Source organism: Oncorhynchus masou, chromosome 27 (genome assembly GCF_036934945.1).
Source record: "Oncorhynchus masou masou isolate Uvic2021 chromosome 27, UVic_Omas_1.1, whole genome shotgun sequence".
Classification (NCBI taxonomy): Eukaryota; Metazoa; Chordata; class Actinopteri; order Salmoniformes; family Salmonidae; genus Oncorhynchus; species Oncorhynchus masou.
Window position 1 is genome coordinate 41243897 of NC_088238.1, and position 23075 is coordinate 41266971.

The 23075-nt window shown below is 40.8% G+C and overlaps 1 protein-coding gene across 5 annotated transcripts; it reads right to left on the reverse strand.

Moving 5' to 3' along the window:
• Nucleotides 1-878: 878 nt before the first annotated feature.
• On the reverse strand, nucleotides 879-20565 carry LOC135516189 (hemicentin-2-like). Of its 5 annotated transcripts, none has more exons than XM_064940290.1 (15): nucleotides 20455-20565; nucleotides 18490-18534; nucleotides 18059-18331; nucleotides 5563-5835; nucleotides 4707-5027; nucleotides 4334-4612; nucleotides 3912-4160; nucleotides 3607-3723; nucleotides 3463-3487; nucleotides 3288-3376; nucleotides 3072-3122; nucleotides 2897-2977; nucleotides 2757-2819; nucleotides 2616-2647; nucleotides 879-2357 (listed from the first exon to the last, which is right to left on the reverse strand). In XM_064940290.1, exons 1-14 carry the CDS (start codon nucleotides 20483-20485, stop codon nucleotides 2643-2645), a joined length of 1902 nt encoding a protein of 633 aa, XP_064796362.1. In that variant the 5' UTR covers nucleotides 20486-20565; the 3' UTR covers nucleotides 879-2357; nucleotides 2616-2642. The 5 variants fall into 5 exon arrangements, with proteins under 5 accessions (XP_064796362.1, XP_064796361.1, XP_064796360.1 ...); XM_064940289.1 differs by lacking the exon at nucleotides 20455-20565 and adding an exon at nucleotides 19023-19230 and having other exon boundaries at nucleotides 879-2351; XM_064940288.1 differs by lacking the exon at nucleotides 20455-20565 and adding an exon at nucleotides 19023-19230.
• Between the last annotated feature and the right edge of the window lie 2510 nt (nucleotides 20566-23075).

A 23075-nucleotide genomic window follows, 5' to 3' on the forward strand; every position in this document is an offset into this window, starting at 1 on the left:
GTGTCTACAGCATTGTGACGTTTTACGCATTTATTTACGCATTTATGTTGAAGAATAGCCGTAGGCGGCTACATTGCGTAAGTGGTCACATGGTGGCTCCGAGAAAGATTCACGTGTAAAATACAGATGTAGCCATTACTCCAATCGGTCCTACTGAAAAACGAATTGTCCCAACGGATATATTATCAAATAGATATTAGAAAAACACATTGAGGATTGATTTTAAACAACTTTTGCCATGTTTCTGTCAATATTATGGAGCTAATTTGGAATATTTTTAGCCGTTTTCGTGACTGCAATTTCTGGGCGATTTCTCAGCCAAACGTGAAGAACAAATGGAGCTATTTCGCCTACAAAAATAATATTTTGGGAAAAAATGAACTTTGGCTATCTACCTGGGAGTCTCGTAAGTGAAAACATCTGAAGTTGATCAAAGGTAAACAATTTAATTTGATTGCTTTTCTGATTTGTGACAAGGTTGCCTGCTGCTAGCAAGGCATAATGCTATTCTAGGCTATCAATAAACTTACACAAATGCTTGTGTAGCTTTGGCTGTAAAGCATATTTTGAAAATCTGAGATGACAGGGTGATTAACAAAAGTCTAAGCTGTGTCTCAATATATTTAATTTGTGATTGTCATGAATAGGAATATTTTCCAGGGATATTTATGTCAGTTGCGTTATGCTAATTAGTGTCAGGCGATGATTACGCTCCCGGATCCGGTATGGGGAGTCACAAGAAGCCCTTTAACTCAAACATTTGGGAGCCTAAGATCTATATATACTAGGCTGAAAGGAAGTTTGACCAAATTAGGTTTTATGGAAACATTTACAATGACAACATCCATTTACTGTAAGAAAGCACTCATTCCATCAGGTGGATAAAAAAATATAAAGTTTATAAAAAGCATAATGCAAAGATAATGTAAAAGTACAGGCCATTAGAAGAAAACATGAATAATACTTATAATATTTTGGAAATTCATATGCAAATATGTTATTCTATCATCTGAATAACAGACATAATGAATCAAAGATAACCATTGTAATACATTTACAACAAAACAGTACAATTCAATACACAATACAAAGCAGATACAATTACTGTAGCTGCAGATAAGATCCATTATCATTACACCACACATTACAAAAAGCTGTTACAGTACTACACAATCAAACCATGCTTAAATACAATATATCTGTTGATAAATAAAATAAGAAAAAATCCTTAATGTACAAGGTGTTATTGTGTGTGTGTGTGTGCGTGCGTGTGTGTGTGTGTGTGTTTGCATGTGTCCCGCCATCCCGCTATCCCTCCATCCCTCAAGGACCTGCAACATTTCACCACACAAAGTAGTTTAGGACACTCAGTCAAACAAACTCTTAAGAATCAAACAAATATACGTCCTTTTTAAGTAGTGTTGAATATACTTATTCATGTTATCATTCTAGAATCGATTGATTACCTCACATGTATAAGGAATGTATATGTTGGGGTCAATGAACGGTAGATGGGAACTAGGTGTGTGGAAAGTTACTGAGTGTAGAAAGTTCATATTCTGTTCCATGTTTCTAAGGATGGAGGTGAATGGCAACAATTAATCACTGATAAGGCAGGCCAGCAGCGGAACTAGGGAGGAGTGAAGAATGCGTCTTGAGGTCGAATCAACAGATGAAGTGAGAAGAAAGCTCTGGGAGGGAGGCCAGAGAGGCCCACCACAATGACTCGTCTACTACAGTCCTACAGTCCTATCTCACACATACACTTCCATGCCCACAAATGTTTTAGTATCAGGCAGGTCTGACTACACCAGTGAGAGGTACCAATTAAATCCCTGCCTAGCAACGGAGATGTATTGGTTGTCTAGATTTGTAAGGAGTTGACCTCGCCTAGTGCAAAGTTATAAATATATGTGCTTGTGTATTCATGCCTTGTCTTTGCAGATGTATGACCCAGTGGGGGAATAAACTTGGTTTGAGCTTTTTCTTGTTGTCCGTCTGAGTTTTCACTACAGTTTGTCCAGAACCTAACAATAGATAAAGTATACTTTGACATTGAAGAATTATTTCTATATTAGTATCATATTAAATATCAATAGCATACGACTATAATTAGTCTTATCTGTGGATGTGCCTGGTTTCACTTGAGAATAGACCAAATCTGCCTCAGGTGGATTTGCTGTTTCTATAAGGGGTAAGGATAACACATTAGAATAATATAACCAGGCCTCCCAAGTGGCTCAGTGGTCTAAGGCACTGCATTGCAGTGCTATTTGTGCCACTAGAGACTCTGGGTTCGAGTCCAGGCTCTGTTACAGCAGCTGTACAGGAGTTGCAGCAATGAGACAAGACTGTAACTACCAATTGGATATCATGAAATTGGGGAGAAAAAGGGGTGAAAATACAAATATATATAAAAAAAATATATACAGCTGGTGGTTAGAGAGCTGACATGGTACAAATCTGTTGTTCTGCCCCTGAACAGCAGTTAACCCTGTTCCTAGGCCATCATTGAAAACTAGAGTTTGTTCTTAACTGACTTGCCTAGTTAAATAAAGGTAAAATAAAAAGAGGAGTGAGGGGAAATATGGAGGGGGAGGGATGTCTAGTCTTACCTTTCTTCTTTGGCTTTGGCCTTCTGTTTAAGCTGATGAAAATGGACAAATGAAAGAATGAGATTATTGCACATCTTCATCAAAATTCCAAAATCGCACATTTAGATTTCACTGATTGCCAACCTGTAGAATGGGTCTCACCTGTGGCCTTCCCTGTCTTGACCTCAGAATAGACTGGATTTTCTTTTGGATCAGCTGGCATTTCTGAGGAGGATGACATTTTTTATGAGTGAAAAACAATGCTGCATTATGTATGAATTTATGTGACGGTTGAGAATTACTTTTCTTTTTCTTGTCCAACTCTTTGAGTTGAATCTGGGCGTACATCACATCACTTGGTCCAGCAGTAGCAGTACCAGCATCTGAAATATACAGGTAATACACTAATATCTCTACTTAGTGCAACAACAACTCTATACTGTATTCATGCTAAACTTAACATACAGTATACAATACCATTGTCATTATTGTCTGAGGGAGTGATTGTATCGTAGATGTTAGCGCCACCTGTTGGTCAAAGAACAGATAGAAAGATGAATGTGTTGGTTTTCCCTCAGCTTGTCGAGGGACTTAAAGTACAGTAGCATGTTGTATACAAAGTGAATGGTGAAAATTTAGTGTGTGAAATTACAGAGAGGGGAGAGAGACAGTGGTCTGGACTGAGAGACTGACCATGCTGCATACGTGTATACCCAGGATCAGGAGCCCGTCCCTGGGTAGATTCTTGGTCAGGTTGGTTGGTGCTCTGGGGCTGGGGGAGCCTTACAGGGAGAGAGATAGTCATGAAACACACAGATTATATTTTACTGTATGAAAATGAACATAGTTGAAAGACAGGTGTACTCACGAGAATGTCCTGTTGCAACAGGAATCTGTCATGAGAAATGCATACTATTATATCAGGTCATTAATGTTTTGAACTTTTGCAATTAGAATTTTTTTCTCCTAAACATGAACAAAAAAGTTTAATGAGAAATTATAAAAGTCGCACCTTTGGCATTTTTATATCGACACAGCAGTACCAGGAGAATGGTCAGTAGAACACCAGCAACAACCAGGCCCACAACCACTCCTACTGGGTCTAATGTAGAGGGTCCAGGAGTTACACCTAGAGAGAGAACAACAAATGGACAAAGTGAAACAATTCTGTAGATACATTATATATATTTGGCAACTGACTTGAAATCAGATGACCAACCTGAGCTTGCAACTCCAAACCTACAGTATGCTTTTTAACACTACAAATCTCTGATGACCAGAGATGAAAATGTAATGTGATCATTATTATTTTCTCACCTCTCACTCTCACCACGCTCTTTGGTGATTCTTCTTCATTAAATGTACACTTATAGGAGCCTTCATCTGACTTGGAAACTGCAGGGATGGTCATTTCTCCTGTGGTCTCATTCCTGATGAGTACTCCATCTTTGTAGAAATCAACCTTCGGTATTGGGTTTGTTTCTTGACATCTATGTGTACAGCGTAGAGTCACAGAGTCCCCCTCAGTTATGGGATAGGCAGGGCTCTCCAGGATCAGAGGGCCAACTGTGTAAAATAATATATCAATACAACTGTAAATCTGGAGTAATCACTCACAATATATTAACATCTGATGAGCTTGTATTCTATGAAATGCAAGCATTCAGATACAGAATTGAACATCATTGTCATACATTGTAATGTAAAAAAGGTTAGTGAATGTTGGACAATAGACGTACCAGCCACTGTGATGTTGACAGCATTACTGTACTCTCCTGATCCAGACTCACACCAGTACACTCCACTGTCCCATGAGAATGTAAACAGTATGGTACATTTGGATCCTGCTACTGATCCCCAGTTAGAGCCACACTCTGAATCCACTGCTTTCTCTCTGTATCTCTTCAGTTTCCATCCAATAGTGTTCCCCTTCGCCTCACAGCTTAGTGAGAGAGACTTTGTTGTAAAGTGTTGAGTTCTGTTAGGTCTCATTTTGAGAGACACTGAAGGTTGCGGCTCTGAAACAAAGAGTGACAGAGTCAAATTATAGTTATATATACACATGAGGGGGACTTAAGTGTGATTAAATGCCGTTTCAATGCAATTAGTTACCTCCTGACCAGAGAAACTGACGTTTACTGTAGAGTGTGTCATAAACTGGGTCTCCTCTTCCAGCTCTACACACATATCCTCCTGTGTGACGAGTACCAACAGGGATCAGAGTGTAGGAGTCTTCACTAGTCCCATTGCCAGATAGAGGCTCTACAGAGTAGGACCTATCTGACAGTGAGAGTAACCCAGCTGTGTAGGGAACAGTTCGGTACCAGAAGAACCTCCAGCCTGTAGATGACTCTTTAACCCAACAGCTCAGGGTAACTGAGTCTCCAGGGTCCAGCCACTGAGGAGAGACACTCAGAACAGCTTGGGGTTGATCTGTTACAAAGGATAATGACACGATTAAATTAGTTAAATGTTCAAATAATTTAAGATATTAAAAATTACCCATTTTGTTATTATGGTATAGTACCTAACCCTAAAATCTAAATATAATTGATCATTGATCTCTGTCTGTTATTTGACCTCATTCCTTGTGTCTTTTTCTCACTATTCTGTCTCTTTCTCTTGCAATCCCATAAAAACAGACTTACCTATCACAGTTAATTGTATAACATTACTTGTCTGGGAGTGTTTTAAGCCATTTCTTTTCTGAAGACCTTCACAGGTATATAGACCATTCTTTGCAGGACCGATTCTGTACTCGGGCTCTGTTTTGGTGGAGACCAACTTCCCACTGTTATAAAAAGCATACTCAATCTCTTCTCCCCCCTGTATGTCACATCTGAGAGTGACAGACTCTCCACTGAAAATCTGGGGCCAGTTGGGTTGGAGGGTCAGAACACACACACACACACACACACACACACACACACACACACACACACACACACGCACACACACAATTACTCACCTTTCACAGTGATAGTGACAGGATCACTGATGATTGATGATATGGATCTGGACTGGATCTCTCCCTGACACCAGTAGAGACCCTGGTCAGACTCAGCAGCTCTACTGATGGTGAAGGTGGCTCCTGTTGTAGAGTGTCTGTCAGACAAGGTCACTACTTTCTTAGTGTTGCCTTTGTACCACGTGTAGCTCCAGCCACTGTCAGACCCCACTGAACACGTCAGAGTTACTGTCTCTCCAGTGTATGCAGGGTTTGGTGTTATGTTGAGTGTAGCTTTGGGCAGGGTTGTGAGAAAATAGCATAATTTAAAGATCTGGAAACATGCTTGGTAATATCCATAGATTTAGCTGTTGTTGGAACGTTTTCATACTATAAAAATACTAGGAAAAAAATACTTGTCGGTGTGCCAGTCACTCCCTCCTTTGGCCTTGGAGGAGATACGGTCTGAGACAAGTTGTGTGGGGTAGCGTCTGGAACCATTGTACGTCATCTCTGATGTTACACCTATCCTGGGATAGTGTATGACCCAGAGGCTCACTCGCCTCAGGACTACAATTGATTTAAGCCCTATAAGTAGTTGGTGTTTCTGTACCATTTACATTTACATTTAAGGGACTCTTATCCAGAGCGACTTACAAATTGATCAGAGCCAGTGGAACAGCCACTTTACTTAGGGGCCTAAGCTCTGTACAATAAGAACAGTTTTCATAACAAATACTATCTGGCTGGGGGATACTCCTTGATCATATATCAAGTCTCACCTTGTGACCCATTCCATACATCTGTTGTTTGTCATGGAGACTTGCTATAAAATGTATTTTGTATTCTTTGTGTCAGAGCTGCTAGCCACAACACTTGGGAGTGTTGAGTTGACCAGCCTCATTATTGTAGAAGCAATTGCTCTGTGTTCCCTTATTACAGTTTTTTTCGATTGCTAAACGACAGTGGACACAACTGGAGTCACATGTGCAAAACTCTAACTCCAGTCTGCACAGCAGCAGTTCATGTGGACCAAACTCTAGTTCGTTTTCATTGCTTGAACACAGTTTTCAAAACTCTACACACTTATCCCATGACTTTAACCACAACCTGCACAACACTGTGGATTTACAGCACTTGGTTCAAATGCTAACACACTGCTGTCAAAACTGTGAACCACACATTCAAAAACGGAATAGATTTCAGCCTTGTGCCTTTCAAACACTGCTTATTGTAATTTCAGCTGAAAGGCTAAGCAGGTGTCTTGTTTTAGACTTGTTAGTGAACACGCACACATATTACAGTATATATAGGTAGAGCTCAGAAAGACTCATTTTGGAAATGGAACAAGGAAGATGGGTTCGTGGAGGGAGAAGGGTGGCAGGGAGAGGGCGGATGCGTGGAGGAAGACAAAGAAGACAAAGAGCTGTTATTTCAGATGAAATAAGGGCTACACTTATAGACCATGTCGTGAACCATGGTCTCTCATTGAGAGAGCAGGGTTGAGGGTGCAACCCAATCTGCAAAGATCCACATTGGCATCTGTAATGCGAATTTTCCATCATACAAACAGGTGAGAGTTACATCCTTACAGTAAATGAAAACATTACAGGAAATCTATTTTGTATTGCAATTATAGAACATTTACACAGATATATATTACAGTAAGTTTGACTGTAAAATATATTTTTACAACAGGACCCAAAGGCTGACCCCAACAGGGGGAAGAGGAAAAATATTTTCAGATGCGCAGGAAAATGCTATTGTTGACATGGTTGTTGTCAACAATGCAATAAAACTGCGGGAGATTCAAGATAGAGTGCTGGCTGATAATGATTATATTTGAAAATGTTAATTCTGTCAGCACAACAACTATTGCTCGAGTCCTAAAGAAACACCAAGTTACAATGAAACAGTTAGACACTGTACCGTTCGAGAGAAACAGTGAACGGGTAAAAGAGCCAGATACCAATATGTCCAGGTAAGACGTCTGAGGTTACGTACACAGCTATACAAAATATTTACAGTAAAAAAAACACTAGCATTTCTACAGTAAAACTGTGCACTTACTGTTTTTCAGAGTAATGGAGGTGGAAGCACTGGAAAGACCACATTCATTTGTATTTATCGATGAAGCTGGATTTAACCATGCCAAAACACGGTGCAGAAGAAGGAATGTTATAGGTCAAAGGGCCACTGTGGAGGTTCCAGGCCAAAGGGGGAAATATCACCATGTGTGCTGCAATGGCCAATGATGGTTTGCTTCTCAATACACCACTCATAGGCCCATACAACACAGAAAGGCTTATAGCTTTCCTAGAACAGCTCTATGCTCAGCTAGTGCCAGCAGAACAGGGGGAGCCAGTAAGAAACCCCCAAGTTTTTGTCATAGTTTGTGAAAACGTTGCTTTTCACCACTCTGCAGCTGTCACAGATTGGTTTGCAGCACATCACAGATTTATGGTTTTGAACCTGCCTGCATATTCACCCTTCCTCAACCCAATAGAGGAGTTTTCTCTGCCTGGAGGTGGAAAGTGTTTGGTCACCACCCACATGACCAAATGTCTCTTTTGGAAGCCATGCGTGCCGGATGTGAGGACACGAGTCAGAGGACTGCCAGGGATGGATAAGGCACTCCAGAAGGTTCTTCCCCAGGTGCATGGCAAGAGAAAACATTAGATGTGATGTTGAAGAAAACCTGTGGCCTGATGCTAGAGAGAGGCAGGATTAGCCCCTCAATTATTTGTTCGAATTACAGTATGTACTTTTAGTTTCTACCTTTTTTCTCATTACTGTAATTCCGTAACTTACTACAGACTATTGAAGCAAACTGCTAATTTTCATTTACCTTAAAGAATTGTTATGTTCTAAAGATTTTAATAAATCATGTGAAAGAATGTCACTCTTTTGTATTACTATATTACTTTGTATGAAGTCACTGAAATTGTTCAAACTGTAAAGATGAAAAGTTTGTATTTTCTGTATTGGTGTTTGATGCTAGTGTTTTTACTCTCAGTGTGTTCTGTGTGACAGTGTGTGTTATCTCAGTGAGGGTTGTGCATAGTGTTTGGCTGCACTGAGCATGTTTTGAGCCATGTGTTAAGAGTTGTGTTGCTTGGAATGAGTTTGCAGGTGATGTGAACTGTTTAGCTCAGGTGATTGTTGGTAGTGCAGACTGTAGTTAGAGTTTTGCACATGTGACTCCAGTTGTGCCCACTGTCGTTTAGCAATCAAAAAAATGGTAATAAGGTTTGAATAAAGTAATATCATGATTGGTGATTGACCTTGTCTCTACTCATTATTTATTAGAATTTCCACAACAGAAAACAGCCTCAATTATTCTTGGGTAAGACGCTACAAGCTTGGCACACCTGTATTTGGGGAGTAATCTCAGATTCTTCAGGTTGGATGGGGAGAGTCGGTGCCCAGCTATTTTCAGGTCACTCCAGAGATGTTTGATCGGGTTCAAGTCCGGGCTCTGGCTGGGCCACTCAAGGACATTCAGAGAGTCCCGAAGCCACTCCTGCATTGTCTTGGATGTGTGCTTAGGGTCACTGTCCTGTTCGAGGGTGATCCTTTGCCCCAGTCTGAGATCCTGAGTGCTCTGGAGCAGGTTTTCATCAAGGATCTCTCTGTACTTTGCACCGTTCATCTTTCCCTCAATCCTGACTTGTCTCCCAGTCCCTGCCGCTGGAAAAAATCCCCACAGCATGATGTTGCCACCACCATGCTTCACTTTAAAGGATGGTGCCAGGTTTCCTCCAGTTGTGACGCTTGGTATTCTGGAGTGCCATCTTGGTTTCATCAGACCAGAGAATCATTTTCTCAGGGTTTGAGAGTCCTCTAAGTGCCTTTTGGCAAACTTTAAGCGGGCTGTCATATGCCTTTTACTGAGGAGTTGCTTCCACCTGGCTTCTCTACAAGAATGGCCTGATTACTGGAGTGCTGCAGAGATGGGTGTCCTTCTGGAAGGTTCTCCCATCTCCACAGAGGAACTCTGGACCTCTGTCAGGGTGACCGTCGGGTTTTGGTTTACCTCACTGAACAAGGCCCTTCTCCTCTGATTGCTTAGTTTGGCCGGGCGGTCAGCTCAAGGAAAGGTCTTGATGGTTCCAAACTTCTTCCATTTAAGAATGATGGAGGCCAATGTGTTGATGGGACCTTCATTGCTGCAGACATTTTTGGTAACCTTCCCCAGATTTGTGCCTCGGCACAATCCTGTCTCGCAGCTCTACGGACAATTCCGTAGGCTCTGCACTGTCAACTGTGGGATCTTATATAGACAGGTGTGTACCTTTTCAAATTTCCAATCATGTCCAAACAATTTAATTTACCACAGTTGGACTCCAATCAAGTTGTAGAAACATCTCAAGGATGATAAATGGAAACAGGATGCACTTGAGCTCAATTTAGATTCTCTAAGTACGTAAATAAGACTTGCCAGTTGGTCAGCACATGCTCGCAGTACCGTCCTGGTAATCCATCTGGCCCTGCGGTCTTGTGAATATTGACCTGTTTAAAGGTCTTACTCACATTGGCTGCGTAGAGCGTGATCACACAGTCGTCCGGAACAGCTGATGCACTCATGCATGTTTCAGTGTTACTTGCCTCGAATCAACATATAAGTTATTTAGCTCGTCTGGTAGGCTTGTGTCACTGGGCAGCACTCGGCTGTGCTTCCCTTTGTAGTCTATAATAGTTTGCAAGCTCTGCCACATCCGACGAGCATCGGAGCCGGTGTAATCTGATTCAATCTTAGTCCTCTATTGGCGCTTTGCCTGTTTGATGGTTCGTCGGCATAGCAGAATTTCTTATAAGCTTCCGGGTTAGAGTTCCGCTCCTTGAAAATGGCAGCTCTACCCTTTAGCTTGGTGCGGATGTTGCATGTGATCCATGGCTTCTGGTTGGGGTATGTACGTACAGTCACTGTGGCGACGACGTCTTGATGCACTTATTGATGAAGCCAGTGACTGATGTAGTGTACTCCTCAATGCCATCAGAAGAATCCCGGAACATATTCCAGTGTGTGCTAGCAAAACAGTCCTGTAGTTTAGCATCTGCTTCATCTGATCACTTTTTTAATGATCGAGTCAATGGTGCTTCCTGCATTAATTTTGCTTGTAAGCAGGAATCAGGAACATAGAATTATGGTCAGATTTGCCAAATGGAGGGTGATGGAGAGCTTTGTATGCATCTCTGTGTGTGGAGTAAAGGTGGTCTAGAGTATTTTTCCCTCTGGTTCACATTTAACATGCTGATAGAAATTAGGTAAAACTGATTTAATTTTCCTGCGTTAAAGTCCCCGGCCACTAGGAGAGCCGCCGCAGGATGAGCGTTTTCCTGTTTGTTTATGGTGGGATTAGGGCCAGCATCGGTCTGTGGTGGTATGCAGACAGATACGAAAAATACAGATGAAAACTCTCTAGGTAGATAGTGCGGTCTACTGCTTATCATGAGATATTCTACCTCAGGCAAGCAAAAGAAGAGACTTCTTTAGATATCGTGCACCAGCTGCTGTTTACAAATATACAAAGACCGCCACCCCTTGTCTTACCAGAGGCTGCTGGTAAGACAATCCTGCCGATAGAGTGTATAACCCACCAACTGTACATTATTAATGTCGTCGTTCAGTCATAACTCGGTGAAACATAAGATATTACAGTTTTGAATGTCCCGATGGTAGGATATCTAGGCCTTTAGTTCATCCTGTTTATTTTCCAATGATTGTACGTTGGCTAACAGTACGGAAGACAAAGGCAGATTAGCCACTTGTCACCTGATCCTCACTAGGCACTCCGATCTCCTTCAGTGAAAACTCCATCTCTCTGCAAATGACGGGGATGAGGGCCTGTTCGGGTGTCTGGAGTAAATCCTTCTCGTCCAACTCATTAACCTCTTGATGCTATGGGGGCGCTATTTCATTTTTGGATAAAAAGACGTGCCCGTTTTAAGCGCAATATTTTGTCACAAAAAGATGCTCGACTATGCATATAATTGATAGCTTTGGAAAGAAAACACTCTGACGTTTCCAGAACTGCAAAGATATTCTCTGTGGGTGCCCTAGAACGGAGCTACAGGCAAAACCAAGATGAAACGGCATCAGGAAACCAGCAGGATTTTTGAGGCTCCGTTTTCCATTGTCTCCTTATATGGCTGTGAATGCGAGAGGAATGAGCCTGCCCTTTCTGTCGTTTCCCCAAGGTGTCTGCAGCATTGTGACGTATTTGTAGGCATATCATTGGAAGATTGACCATAGAGACTACATTTTCCAGGTGTCCGCCGGTGTCCTCCGTCGAAATTGGTGCTTCTTTTTCAGCTGCTGGTATTTTTCCATGCGATTCTGAGGGGAAAGCAGGCTTCCACGAACTGCATATCAATGAAGAGATATGTGAAAAAACACCTTGAGGATTGATTCCAAACAACGTTTGCCATGTTTCGGTCGATATTATGGAGTTAATTTGGAAAAAGTTTGACGTTTTGGTGACTGAATTTTTCGGTTTGTTTCGGTAGCCAAATGTGATGTACAAAACGGAGCGATTTCTCCTACACAAAGATTCTTTCAGGAAAAACTGAACATTTGCTATGTAACTGAGAGTCTCCTCATTGAAAACATCCGAAGCTCTTCAAAGGTAAATGATTTTATTTATTTGGTTATCTGGTTTTTGTGAAAATGTTGCGTGCTAAATGCTACTCAAAATGCTAAGCTAGCTTAGCATACTCTTACACAAATTAGTGATTTGCTATGGTTCAAAAGCATATTTTGAAAATCTGAGATGACAGTGTTGTTAAGAAAAGGCTAAGCTTGAGAGCAGGTGCATTATTTTCATTTTATTTGCGATTTTCAGAAATCGTTAACGTTGCGTTATGCTAATGAGCCTGAGGCTTTATTCATGATCCCGGATCCGGGGTGGGGAGTATCAAGAGGTTAAAGAAAATGATTTGCCCAATTCAAGGTGAGTAATCGGTGTTCTGATGTCCAGAAGATGTTTTCAGGCATAAAAGATTGTAGCAGCAACGTTACGTACAAAAAAGTTACAAACAATTTGAAAAACAAACAAAATAGCAGGGTTACCCTTTCTAGGGCAGGGGTTCCGCTAGCAGAACACCTCGACAACATTCCACTGAAAAGGCAGTGCGTGAAATTCAAAAATATTCTTTTGAAATATGTAACTTTCACACATTAACAAGTCCAATACAGTAAATGAAAGACAAACATCCTGTTAATCTACCCATGGTGTCCAATTTCAAAAATGATTTAGAGCGAAAGCACAACATATGATTATGTTAGGTCATAGCCAAGTCAAAAAACCACACAGCCATTTTTCCAGCCAAAGACAGGAGTCACAAAAAGCAGAAATTTAGATACAATTAGTCACTAACCTTTGATGATCTTCATCAGATGACAGTCATAGGACATCATGTTACACAATACATGTATGTTTTGTTTTATAATGTGCATATTTATATCCAGTTTACATTGGCACGTTAGGTGCAGTAATGTTTTGATTCCAAAACCTCCTGTGATTTTGCAGAAATACTCATAATAAACATTGATAGAAGATGCAAGTGTTATTCACAGAATTAAAGATAGACTTCTCCTGAATGCAACCTGAGAAGCATAATCTGAGAACGGCGCTCAGAGCCCAATCCAGCCAAAGAAATATCCGCCATTTTGGCGTCAACAGAAGCTAGAAAAAAAACACTATAAATATTCACTTGCCTTTGATGATCTTCATCAGAAGGCACTCCCAGAGAAACCCAGTTCGACAACAAATGACTGATTTGTTCCATAAAGCTCCATAAAGCCCATCATTTAGCCACTTGTTGTTAGCGTGTTCAGCCCAATAATCCATCTTCATGAGGCGCGAGCACTTCCTCCAGACAAAAACTTGAAAAGTTCCATTACAGTCCGTAGAAACATGTCAACTGATGTTTCGTCTCAGCAAGGTTTTACCCGTGGTCTTGGAGCTGGGTGGAAGTGCAACTAAAATGTAGTTTAAATAACCTTCTGCATTGTGAATGTCTTTTTTCTAGTTATTTTATTAACGAAAGCATAAAGACGTTGATGAAGAAGTACTGTACTGCTGTTTTGAGTTAGAAATGTAACACTTCAGAGTACCTAAGCATCGAATACATTGCAGGTAGGGGGATGTTCACATCTACAGTAACCGGGCTATAAAGAGTCTATTGTCCTGCTAATCGGGCTACAAGTGTTTAAAAACCTGTTTTCAAAATGCCACCAGCAGTCCATCACTACTGTAAATAAAAACACAACATCTTGTTTACATTCTTTATTGTAACCACAATGTAACAAATAACTTGTATCTACCTTTCCGATTAATTTTAGAGTTTGGGATTAATTTGATTAATATTATTGTGTCTCTATTCAAAGAAAAACTAAAAACCCTCTGGGTTTTCGTTAGTATAGATTGGAAAATATGGCGCTGTACAACGGCGGTCAGGAGTAGGCTACCATACTGGGCTATTTAGCTAAAGAATCCCCTTGTCGTGCGGGCACGCTGGAGACTGAGGTTCATGAGTAGGCTGTCCTTGTAAATTGTAAATTGTAAATTATTTCTTAACCTCTCTGGGATATAACCTCTCTGGCCAAAAGCCAATGAACATGCAGAGCGCCAAATTCAAATAAATTACTATAAAAATCAAACTTTCATGAAATCACACATGTAAGATACCAAATTAAGCTACAATTGTTGTGAATCTAGCCAACATGTCAGATTTCAAAAAGGCTTTTCGGCGAAAGCAAACGATGCTATTGTCTGAGGATAGCACCTCCGTAAACAAATAGAGAAAAGCATATTTCAACCCTGCACCGCGACACAACACACAGAAATAAAAACATAATTCATGCCTTACCTTTGACGAGCTTCTTTTGTTGGCACTCCAATATGTCGCATAAACATCACAAATGGTCCTTTTGTTCGATTAATTCCATCTGTATATATCCAAAATGTCCATTTATTTGGCGTGTTTGATCCAGAAAAACACCTGTTCCAACATGCGCAACGTGACTACAAAATATCTGTAAACGTTGCCAAAACATTTCAAACTACTTTTGTTATACAACTTTAGGTATTTTTAACGTAAATAATTGATAACATTGAAGACGGGATGATCTCTGTTCAGGGAAAACAAACTGTAGCTATCTTTCTGGTCACTCGCCTCTATCTAACAGTACACTTGAAGTGACCCTCATTCTGAACAGGGTTACTTCTTCATTACACAAAGGAAAACCTCAAACAATTTCTAAAGACTGTTGACATCCAGTGGAAGCGGTAGGAACTCCAAGTAGGTCCTTTAGAAATCTGGATTCCCAATGAAAACTCATTGAAAAGAGTAACCTCAAAAAAGAGATCTGAATGGGCATGCTTTTCATCCAGATGTGGAAATACTGTCACCAAGATGTTAACTGACTTGCCTAGTTTAATAAAGGTTACAATAAGAGCATAACATTTCTACACTGTAATTGTAGTCTAACCAATACCCAAAAGGAGATTCAGTAAAAAAAAAATCTCATTGATTTATTAAGACCAGTCCCCATGCTTGTCTCAGAGCAGTGCGAAACGGTGCTAAAATAGTTGTAGGCTATTGCTTCAAATTATATTGTTTCTAACTTCAATATACTCTTTAAATAAATAAGACTTACACCCCTTTTACAGCACATTACTCAACACTAGTGTGACTCATGTCGCCCATGGTAGGCCTACAGTATATCGAAATATATGACGTGACTCTCCTCCAATAATTACGTACAGTGGGGCAAAAAAAAGTAATTAGTCAGCCACCAATTAAAAAGATGAGAGAGGCCTGTAATTTTGATCATAGTTACACTTCAACTATGAAAGACAAAAAAAGAAATTCCAGAAAATCACATTGTAGAATTTTTAATGAATTTATTAGCAAATTATGGTGGAAAATAAGTATTTGGTCACCTACAAGCAAGCAAGATTTCTGGCTCTCACAGACCTGTAACTTCTTCTATAAGAGGCTCCTCTGTCCTCCACTCGTTACCTGTATTAATTGCACCTGTTTGAACTTGCTATCAGTATAAAAGACGCCTGACCACAACCTCAAACAGTCACACTCCAAACTCCACTATGGCCAAGACCAAAGAGCTGTCAAAGGACACCAGAAACAAAATTGTAGACCTGCACCAGGCTTGGAAGACTGAATCTGCAATAGGTAAGCAGCTTGGTTTGAAGAAATCAACTGTGGGAGCAATTATTAGGAAATGGAAGACATACAAGACCACTGATAATCTCCCTTGATCTGGGGCTCCACGCAAGATCTCACCCTGTGGGGTAAAAATGATCACAAGAACGGTGAGCAAAAATCCCAGAACCACACGGGGGGACCTAGTGAATGACCTGCAAAGAGCTGGGACCAAAGTAACAAAGCCTACCATCAGTAACACACTACGCCGCCAGGGACTCAAATCCTGCAGTGCTGGATTCTGGATGATCCAGAAGAAGATTGGGAGAATGTCATATGGTCAGATGAAACCAAAATATAACTTTTTGGTAAAATCTCAACTCGTCGTGTTTGGAGGACAAAGAATGCTGAGTTGCATCCAAAGAACACCATACCTACTGTGAAGCATGGGGTGGAAACATCATGCTTTGGGGCTGTTTTTCTGCAAAGGGACCAGGACGACTGATTGGTGTAAAGGAAAGAATGAATGGGGCCATGTATCGTGAGATTTTGAGTGAAAACCTCCTTCCATCAGCAAGGGCATTGAAGATGAAACGTGGCTGGGTCTTTCAGCATGACAATGATCCCAAGCACACCGCCCGGGCAACGAAGGAGTGGCTTCGTAAGAAGCATTTCAAGGTCCTGGAGTGGCCTAGCCAGTCTCCAGATCTCAACCCCATAGAAAATCTTTGGAGGGACTTGAATGTCCGTGTTGCCCAGCAACAGCCCCAAAACATCACTGCTCTAGAGGAGATCTGCATGGAGGAATAGGACAAAATACCAGCAACAGTGTGTCAAAACCTTGTGAAGACTTACAGAAAACGTTTGACCTCTGTCATTGCCAACAAAGGGTATATAACAAAGTATTGAGATAAACTTTTGTTATAAACTTTTGTTATTGACCAAATACTTATTTTCCACCATAATTTGCAAATAAATTCATTAAAAATCCTACAATGTGATTTTCTGGATTTTTTAAAATGTTGAGTGTACCTATGATGAAAATTACAGGCCTCTCTCCCCTTTTTAAGTGGGAGAACCTCCACAATTGGTGGCTGGCGAAATACTTTTTTGCCCCACTGTATAGAGGATTGGAGGATATCTGTAATTCAGTGATATTTATTCCCATAGTAATTCATTTTGGATCCATATCTAAATAAACATTGGCATTTTGAAAGAGTATTTTTTCATTATTTTATTAACGAAAGCATAAAGATGCCATTATTAGTTACATTGTTTTACTTTGAACGTGCAGCCTGGCACGAAGAACAGCGGGAACATTTCCCTAGTTCCCTAGTGTTGCTCTGTGCTACCCAGTGTCGTGGGGTGGGGCTCCATTGTCCATCTCCCTTCCTCATTGGCTAGGTCCATCTTCTGGTGCGGCTCTGCGGCCCATCCAGTGCCCCCTGCCCTCGTGCCTTGAACCTCGTTCACTTTCAATAGATACAGCTGGAGAACTGCAAGGTAATCCCATTGTGCGCCACTCGGTAGCCATGACCAATATGACCAATATGACCAATATATATTGTCCTATAACAGGGTTAATAATATATCTGTGAGAATATCCATGGGGCTTTTATATAATTCAAAATTAATCATAATCACTTTGTTTAAAAAATAACAATATTTTGGAAAATACCAATATTTCGGAGATTTTTTAGTTTTCAAATAATGTAAAATGAGCGAGAAAATGGACATTCTTGAATATCGGGTGAGACAATGTTACTAATGTGTAAATAAAGCCAGTTTGTTATTTAGAAAGATTTATTTATGTTTTTAGAGGGAGAGAAACCAAAAACCTAGTCATTTCATGGTTCTCCCAGTTAAGGACAGCACAGGTATTGAACCAGCATCTGTAGCACCACAACTTGTACTGCTATGCAGTGGCTTAAACCATTACGCCACTCAGGAGCTGTACAATGTGACTGGTCGGGAATGGCCTAAACTACTACAGTAAGAGCAAAATAATCCTAGCAAAATAAAATAATAAAAACCTTAGTGTAAACAGTTTTGGTAAGCAACACAGAAGTCGTAAACAATTATCAGTTTCTATTTAGGTTTATGTCGCCCATTCATTGCCAGTTTGAGACACAGTTGGACCCAAAAGCATAATCAGTGCTCTAACTCCCCCTTGCGCTGGTCTGGAGCAATGAAGTCGTGACGCAGGGTACCGTACTAAACCACAAATTACCTTAAAGTGCCGCAGCATAATCGCAAAATCGCAAAATAGCCTCATTAAAATGGGGCCCAATGTCAAGTGGTTATGGGCATGGAGGCACTTTTGTGAATGAGAGATAAGATGACTTACCTGTCACTGTCAGTCTGACTATATTACTCCACTCAGAATGCTTCTCCTGATCAATATGTGTACCCAGACACCTGTAGTCACCATTGTCTGAAATCTTAACCTCACTGATTTCATATTCATGCTCCCTACTGAGGAAGTCTACACCATCCTTCTTCCATGTGTATTTCCAGTCAGTGACTTCTCCCCTCTGTATGTTGCATCTGAGAGTGACAGATTCTTCACTGAATATCTGGGAGGATTTGGGGTGTTTGGTCAGAACAGCCTTTGCCTGTCCTGCACAAAATAAAACCAGCATGAAACAATTACTTTACACATGTTATTTGTTATTTGTTAACATGTTAACACTCAAAAGCACATTTAAAAAATCACAAAGAAAGAAACATGATGAAGCATCAAGAGATGAAGGCTTGATCAAGTGTACAAATAACTACCGTCGTCATCGTCAGAGTGTCCAGAGTCGATGTGTGTACTCAGCACTACAACAAAGAAAGTCACAATATTCCAATATTAGCTTGAAATAAATAGCATGCCATATTCATGTCACTGTTTACCAAATCCATACTGTACTTTATTTTAAAGGTGCAATCTGCGGTTTCTACATCGATTTTTGCACTTTTAAATGAAACATAGCCATTTATTCTTGAAGAGTAGAATTTTGAATTCCCTCATTAGCTTAGTACAACTGTCTTATCCCATCATAACCTATAATATGGTTATTTTATTACAATTATTGTATACAATGTACCGTAATTGCTGGACTATTAAGCGCACCTGAATATAAACTGCACCCACTGAATTATTAAAAAATATGTATTTTGTACATAAATAAGCCGCACATGTCTATAAGCCGCAGGTGCCTACCGGTACATTGAAACAAATGAACTTTACACAGCTTGTAAAAAAACACAGCTAAATAGGCTTTAACGAAACACGGCTTGTAACAAAAATTAAAACAGTAGCCTACCAAGAAAGTCATTGGTCACTATCTTCCTCCTCCTGTGTACTGAAACCACTGAAGTCATCTCCTTCGGTGTCGGAGTTGAATAGCCTCAGAATTGCTTCATCCGATGTTGGATCGTTTTCATTGTCGCTCTCGTCACTTTCATCAGGAGGTAAATACCCCGCTGAGCTCATGCTGCCCCTTCAACACGCAGCAGTCCAGCCATTCGAAACCCATTTTGACAATGCTCCATGCTGTCAGGACCCACTGGCAGACTTTGACCATAAGATGCTCTTCGCCTGCGGCCCGTTTTAGGATTTCTCCCCACTTTTCATCCAAGCCTCCCACTGAACAAGTAGCGCCACCTTAAATGCACGATTTACACTGATGTCGAGTGGCTGCAAATACTTTGGGCCATCTGCTTTTCTTCCCTCTGAAAGCTTTTGTTGTCTTTCTGCACTGAGTCAGTTCCTCACGCTGCTGTTTCCAACGTCTTATCATCGACTCATTAAGGCCAAGCTCCCATGCAGCAGCTCTATTTCCTTTTCCAACAGCCAGATGTATCGCCTTCAACTTGAAAGCTGCATCATATGCATTTCTCCGTGTCTTTGCCATGATGAGGGTGCCAAAATTACTACCGTAATCAGAATGATGGGAAGTTTGAGCGTGCTCGATTTACATCACATCATGTGACGGTGCTCAGTTTTTTGACGGCATGAATCTTGTGAAAGCGGGAAAAATCCATAAATTAGCCGCGTCATTGTATAAAATGCGAGGTTCAAAGTGTGGGAATAAAGTAGCGGCTTATAGTCTGGAAATTACGGTAGATGAATTCATTTCTTTAGCCCCATCCCTCAGCCGTATACCACAACAAGCACAGGCTGACAATTTTGTGGTATTTTCGATTACATACTGCAGCTTTAAATGTCCACTGACTTCCCATGTTGGCACCTGACTTCCCATAAATGGCACTGACTTCCCAGAGAGAGTACAGAGATCCAAAACACCACTCATTAACTTTTTAGCACAGTTTACTATAACTGTAGTGAAGGAACCCTCAACCATTTACAATAATACTACAACACATCCAACAAATATTGCATTTTATATTCATTGTCATTGACAGCACTTTTTGCAACCACTGATTTCACACCACTCTTTAGTTCCTGAGTGAAGACCTGGTTAAATGCACATCACCACACTAACCAGGTCTGCATGGCATCAGCTAGAAAAGCTCCCATGGAGACACAACATCAATGTGGTCACTCACTCTCGCTTCATATATTCCTACACCATATTTGCTGCAATTTCCTTTTAGTGCTGTTTACTAAGCATTTGCAATGTTCTCAATAAGGGATAAAACACCATTTATATTAATGTCTTATTCCTTTTTCCTTTAAATTCTTAGTAAATCGGGTAATAAGTGTTCATATACAAACACTAACTCAGTACTTACATAGTAGCAAACAGAACAAGGTGTGCTCCATTCTGTTCCCACATACAAGTGACTTTCTCTATAACTACAGTCGTTCTGACAAACCCCTCCACGCCGTCACAGAGAAAAACAGAGAAAGATTCTAGAGAAATGTACAAAGACCGAAATTAGAATAGCCGTTGATACATTTTGATCAACTTCCTCTTATGGTTGGCTACATTGCCACACACTAGTTCCTTCCTCATTTTTGGAAGACACTAGGATGGAACAGGAATAGAGACCTGAATTGACGAGATCAGAGCTTGTGGTTGGACATCAAAATGTGCAGTTTGTTTCATATTGCACCCACCAAGCACATTGATAGATAGATTGGCAAAAAGTGCTCTTCACTGACGAGTTGTGATTTTCTCTCACCAGGGGTGATGGTCGGATTCGCGATTATCATCGAAGGAATGACCGTTATACCGAGGCCTGTACTCTGGAGCGGGATCGATTTGGAGGTGGAGGGTCCGTCATGGTCTGGGGAGGTGTGTCACAGCATCCTCGGACTGAGCTTGTCATTGCAGGTAATCTCAACGCTGTGCGTTACAGGTACGACATCCTCCTCCGTCATGTGGTACCCTTCCTGCGGACTCATCCTGACATGACCCTCCAGCATGACAATGCCACCAGCCATACTGCTCGTTCTGTGCATGATTTCCTGCAAGACAGCTATGTCAGTGTTCTGCCATGGTCAGCAAAGAACCCAGATCTCAATCCCATTGAGAACTTTTGGAACCTGTTGGATCGGCGGGACAGGGCTAGGGCCATTCCCCCCAGAAATGTCCGGGAACTTGCAGGTGCCTTGGTGGAAGAGTTGGGTAACATCTCAGAGCAAGAACTGGCACATCTGGTGCAGTCCATGAGGAGAAGATGCACTGCAGTACTTAATGCAGCTGGTGGCCACACCAGATACTGACTGTTACTTTTGATTTTGACCCCCCCCTTTGTTCAGGGACACATTATTCAATTTATGTTAGTCACATGTCTGTGGAACTTGTTCTGTTTATGTCTCAGTTGTTGAATCTTGTTATGTTCATACAAATATTTACATATGTTAGGTTTGCTGAAAATAAACACAGTTGACTGTGAGAGGAGTTTATCTTTGTAGTGACTCTGTGTTGTCACTTCATTGGAAACCCTCCCTGGTCTTTGTGGTTTAACCTTTGTTTGAAAATCCCCTGCTCGACTAAGGGGCTTTACAGATAATTGTATGTGTGAGGTACAGAGATGAGGTGGTCATCCAAAAATCATGTAAAACACTTATTTCACACCGAGTGAGTCCATGCAACTTATTACTTGACTTGTTAAGCACATTTATACTCCTGAAACTATTTAGGTTTGCCATCACAAAGGGGTTGAGTAATTATTGACTCAAGATATTTCAGGTTTTCACTTTTTAATTAATTTGTAAAAAAAAAATGCAAAAAAACATTGACATTATGGGGTATTGTGTGTAGGCCAGTGACACAAAATATATACATTTAATCAATTTTAAATGCATGCTGTAACAACAAAGTGTTAGAAAAATCAAGGGGTGTGAATACTTTCTAAAGGCACTGTGCTTCTAAAGGCACCTTTTATGGAAGATGGCCCAGTACAGTGTGTATGGCATTGTGTGGGTGAGCAGTTTGCTGATTTTAATTGTGAAGAGAGTGCTCCGTGGTGGTGGGGTTATGGTACGGGCAGGCATAAGCTACGGACAACTTACACAACTGCATTTCATCGATGGCAATTTGAATGCACAGAGATACCGTGACGAGATCCTGAGGCCCAATACAATGCCATTCATCCACCGCCATCACCTCATGTTTTAGCATGATAATGTACAGCCCCATGTCGCAAAGATCTGTACACAATTCTTGGAAGCTAATAATGTCACAGTTCTTCCATGGCCTGCATACTTACCACACGTCACCCATTTAGCATGTTTGGAATGCTCTGGATCGACGTGTATGACAGCGTGTTCCAGTTCCCACCAATATCCAGAAACTTTGCCCAGCCGTTGAAGAGGAGTGGCACAACATTCCACAGGTCAAAATCAAGGCCTCAATCATTTATTTCAATTGACTGATTTGCTTATATGAACTGTAACTGCAAATTGTTGCATGGCAAATTTATATTTTTGTTCAGTTATATGTTATGAATTTGAAAAATGTACAATATGATCTGAATTTGCAAATTGATATGTTATGAATTCTAGGTTAAAGGGTTAAGGTTAGGGTTAGAGGAAGGGTTAAGGTCAGGTTTAGAGTTAGTCATCATGCTAAGTAGTTGCAAAGTGGTAAGTAGTTGAAAAGTTGCTAATTAACTAAAATGACAAAGTTGTCCATGATGAGATTCAAACTCACGTCCTTTGGGTTGTCGGGGCAACAAACCCTCAACCTTCTGGCCCATAGCCCTGCGTGGCATCGACTGTGCCACAAAACCATGCTAAAGTGGTTATGTCGATATCCATGTTTATAAACACAGGGTTGCTACAGTTATTGTTATTCGTGGTGGTACTGTAATCTTTTTTTTGTGTATATTATGAGGATAAAAGGGTCAAACAAAATGTGTACAGTACAAGCAGAGGGCCATGTAAAAATATTTGTTATGTTTTG

Coding starts and splice junctions, on each gene's coding strand:
- LOC135516189 (XM_064940289.1), bottom strand. CDS start 19,080: ATGACTTCAGTGGTTTCAGTACACAGGAGGAGGAAGATAGTGACCAAT. Junction 5,028..5,562: donor TGTCACTATCACTGTGAAAG/GTGAGTAATTGT, acceptor CCTTTGTAACAG/ATCAACCCCAAGCTGTTCTG. Junction 4,613..4,706: donor TCAGTTTCTCTGGTCAGGAG/GTAACTAATTGC, acceptor TCTTTGTTTCAG/AGCCGCAACCTTCAGTGTCT.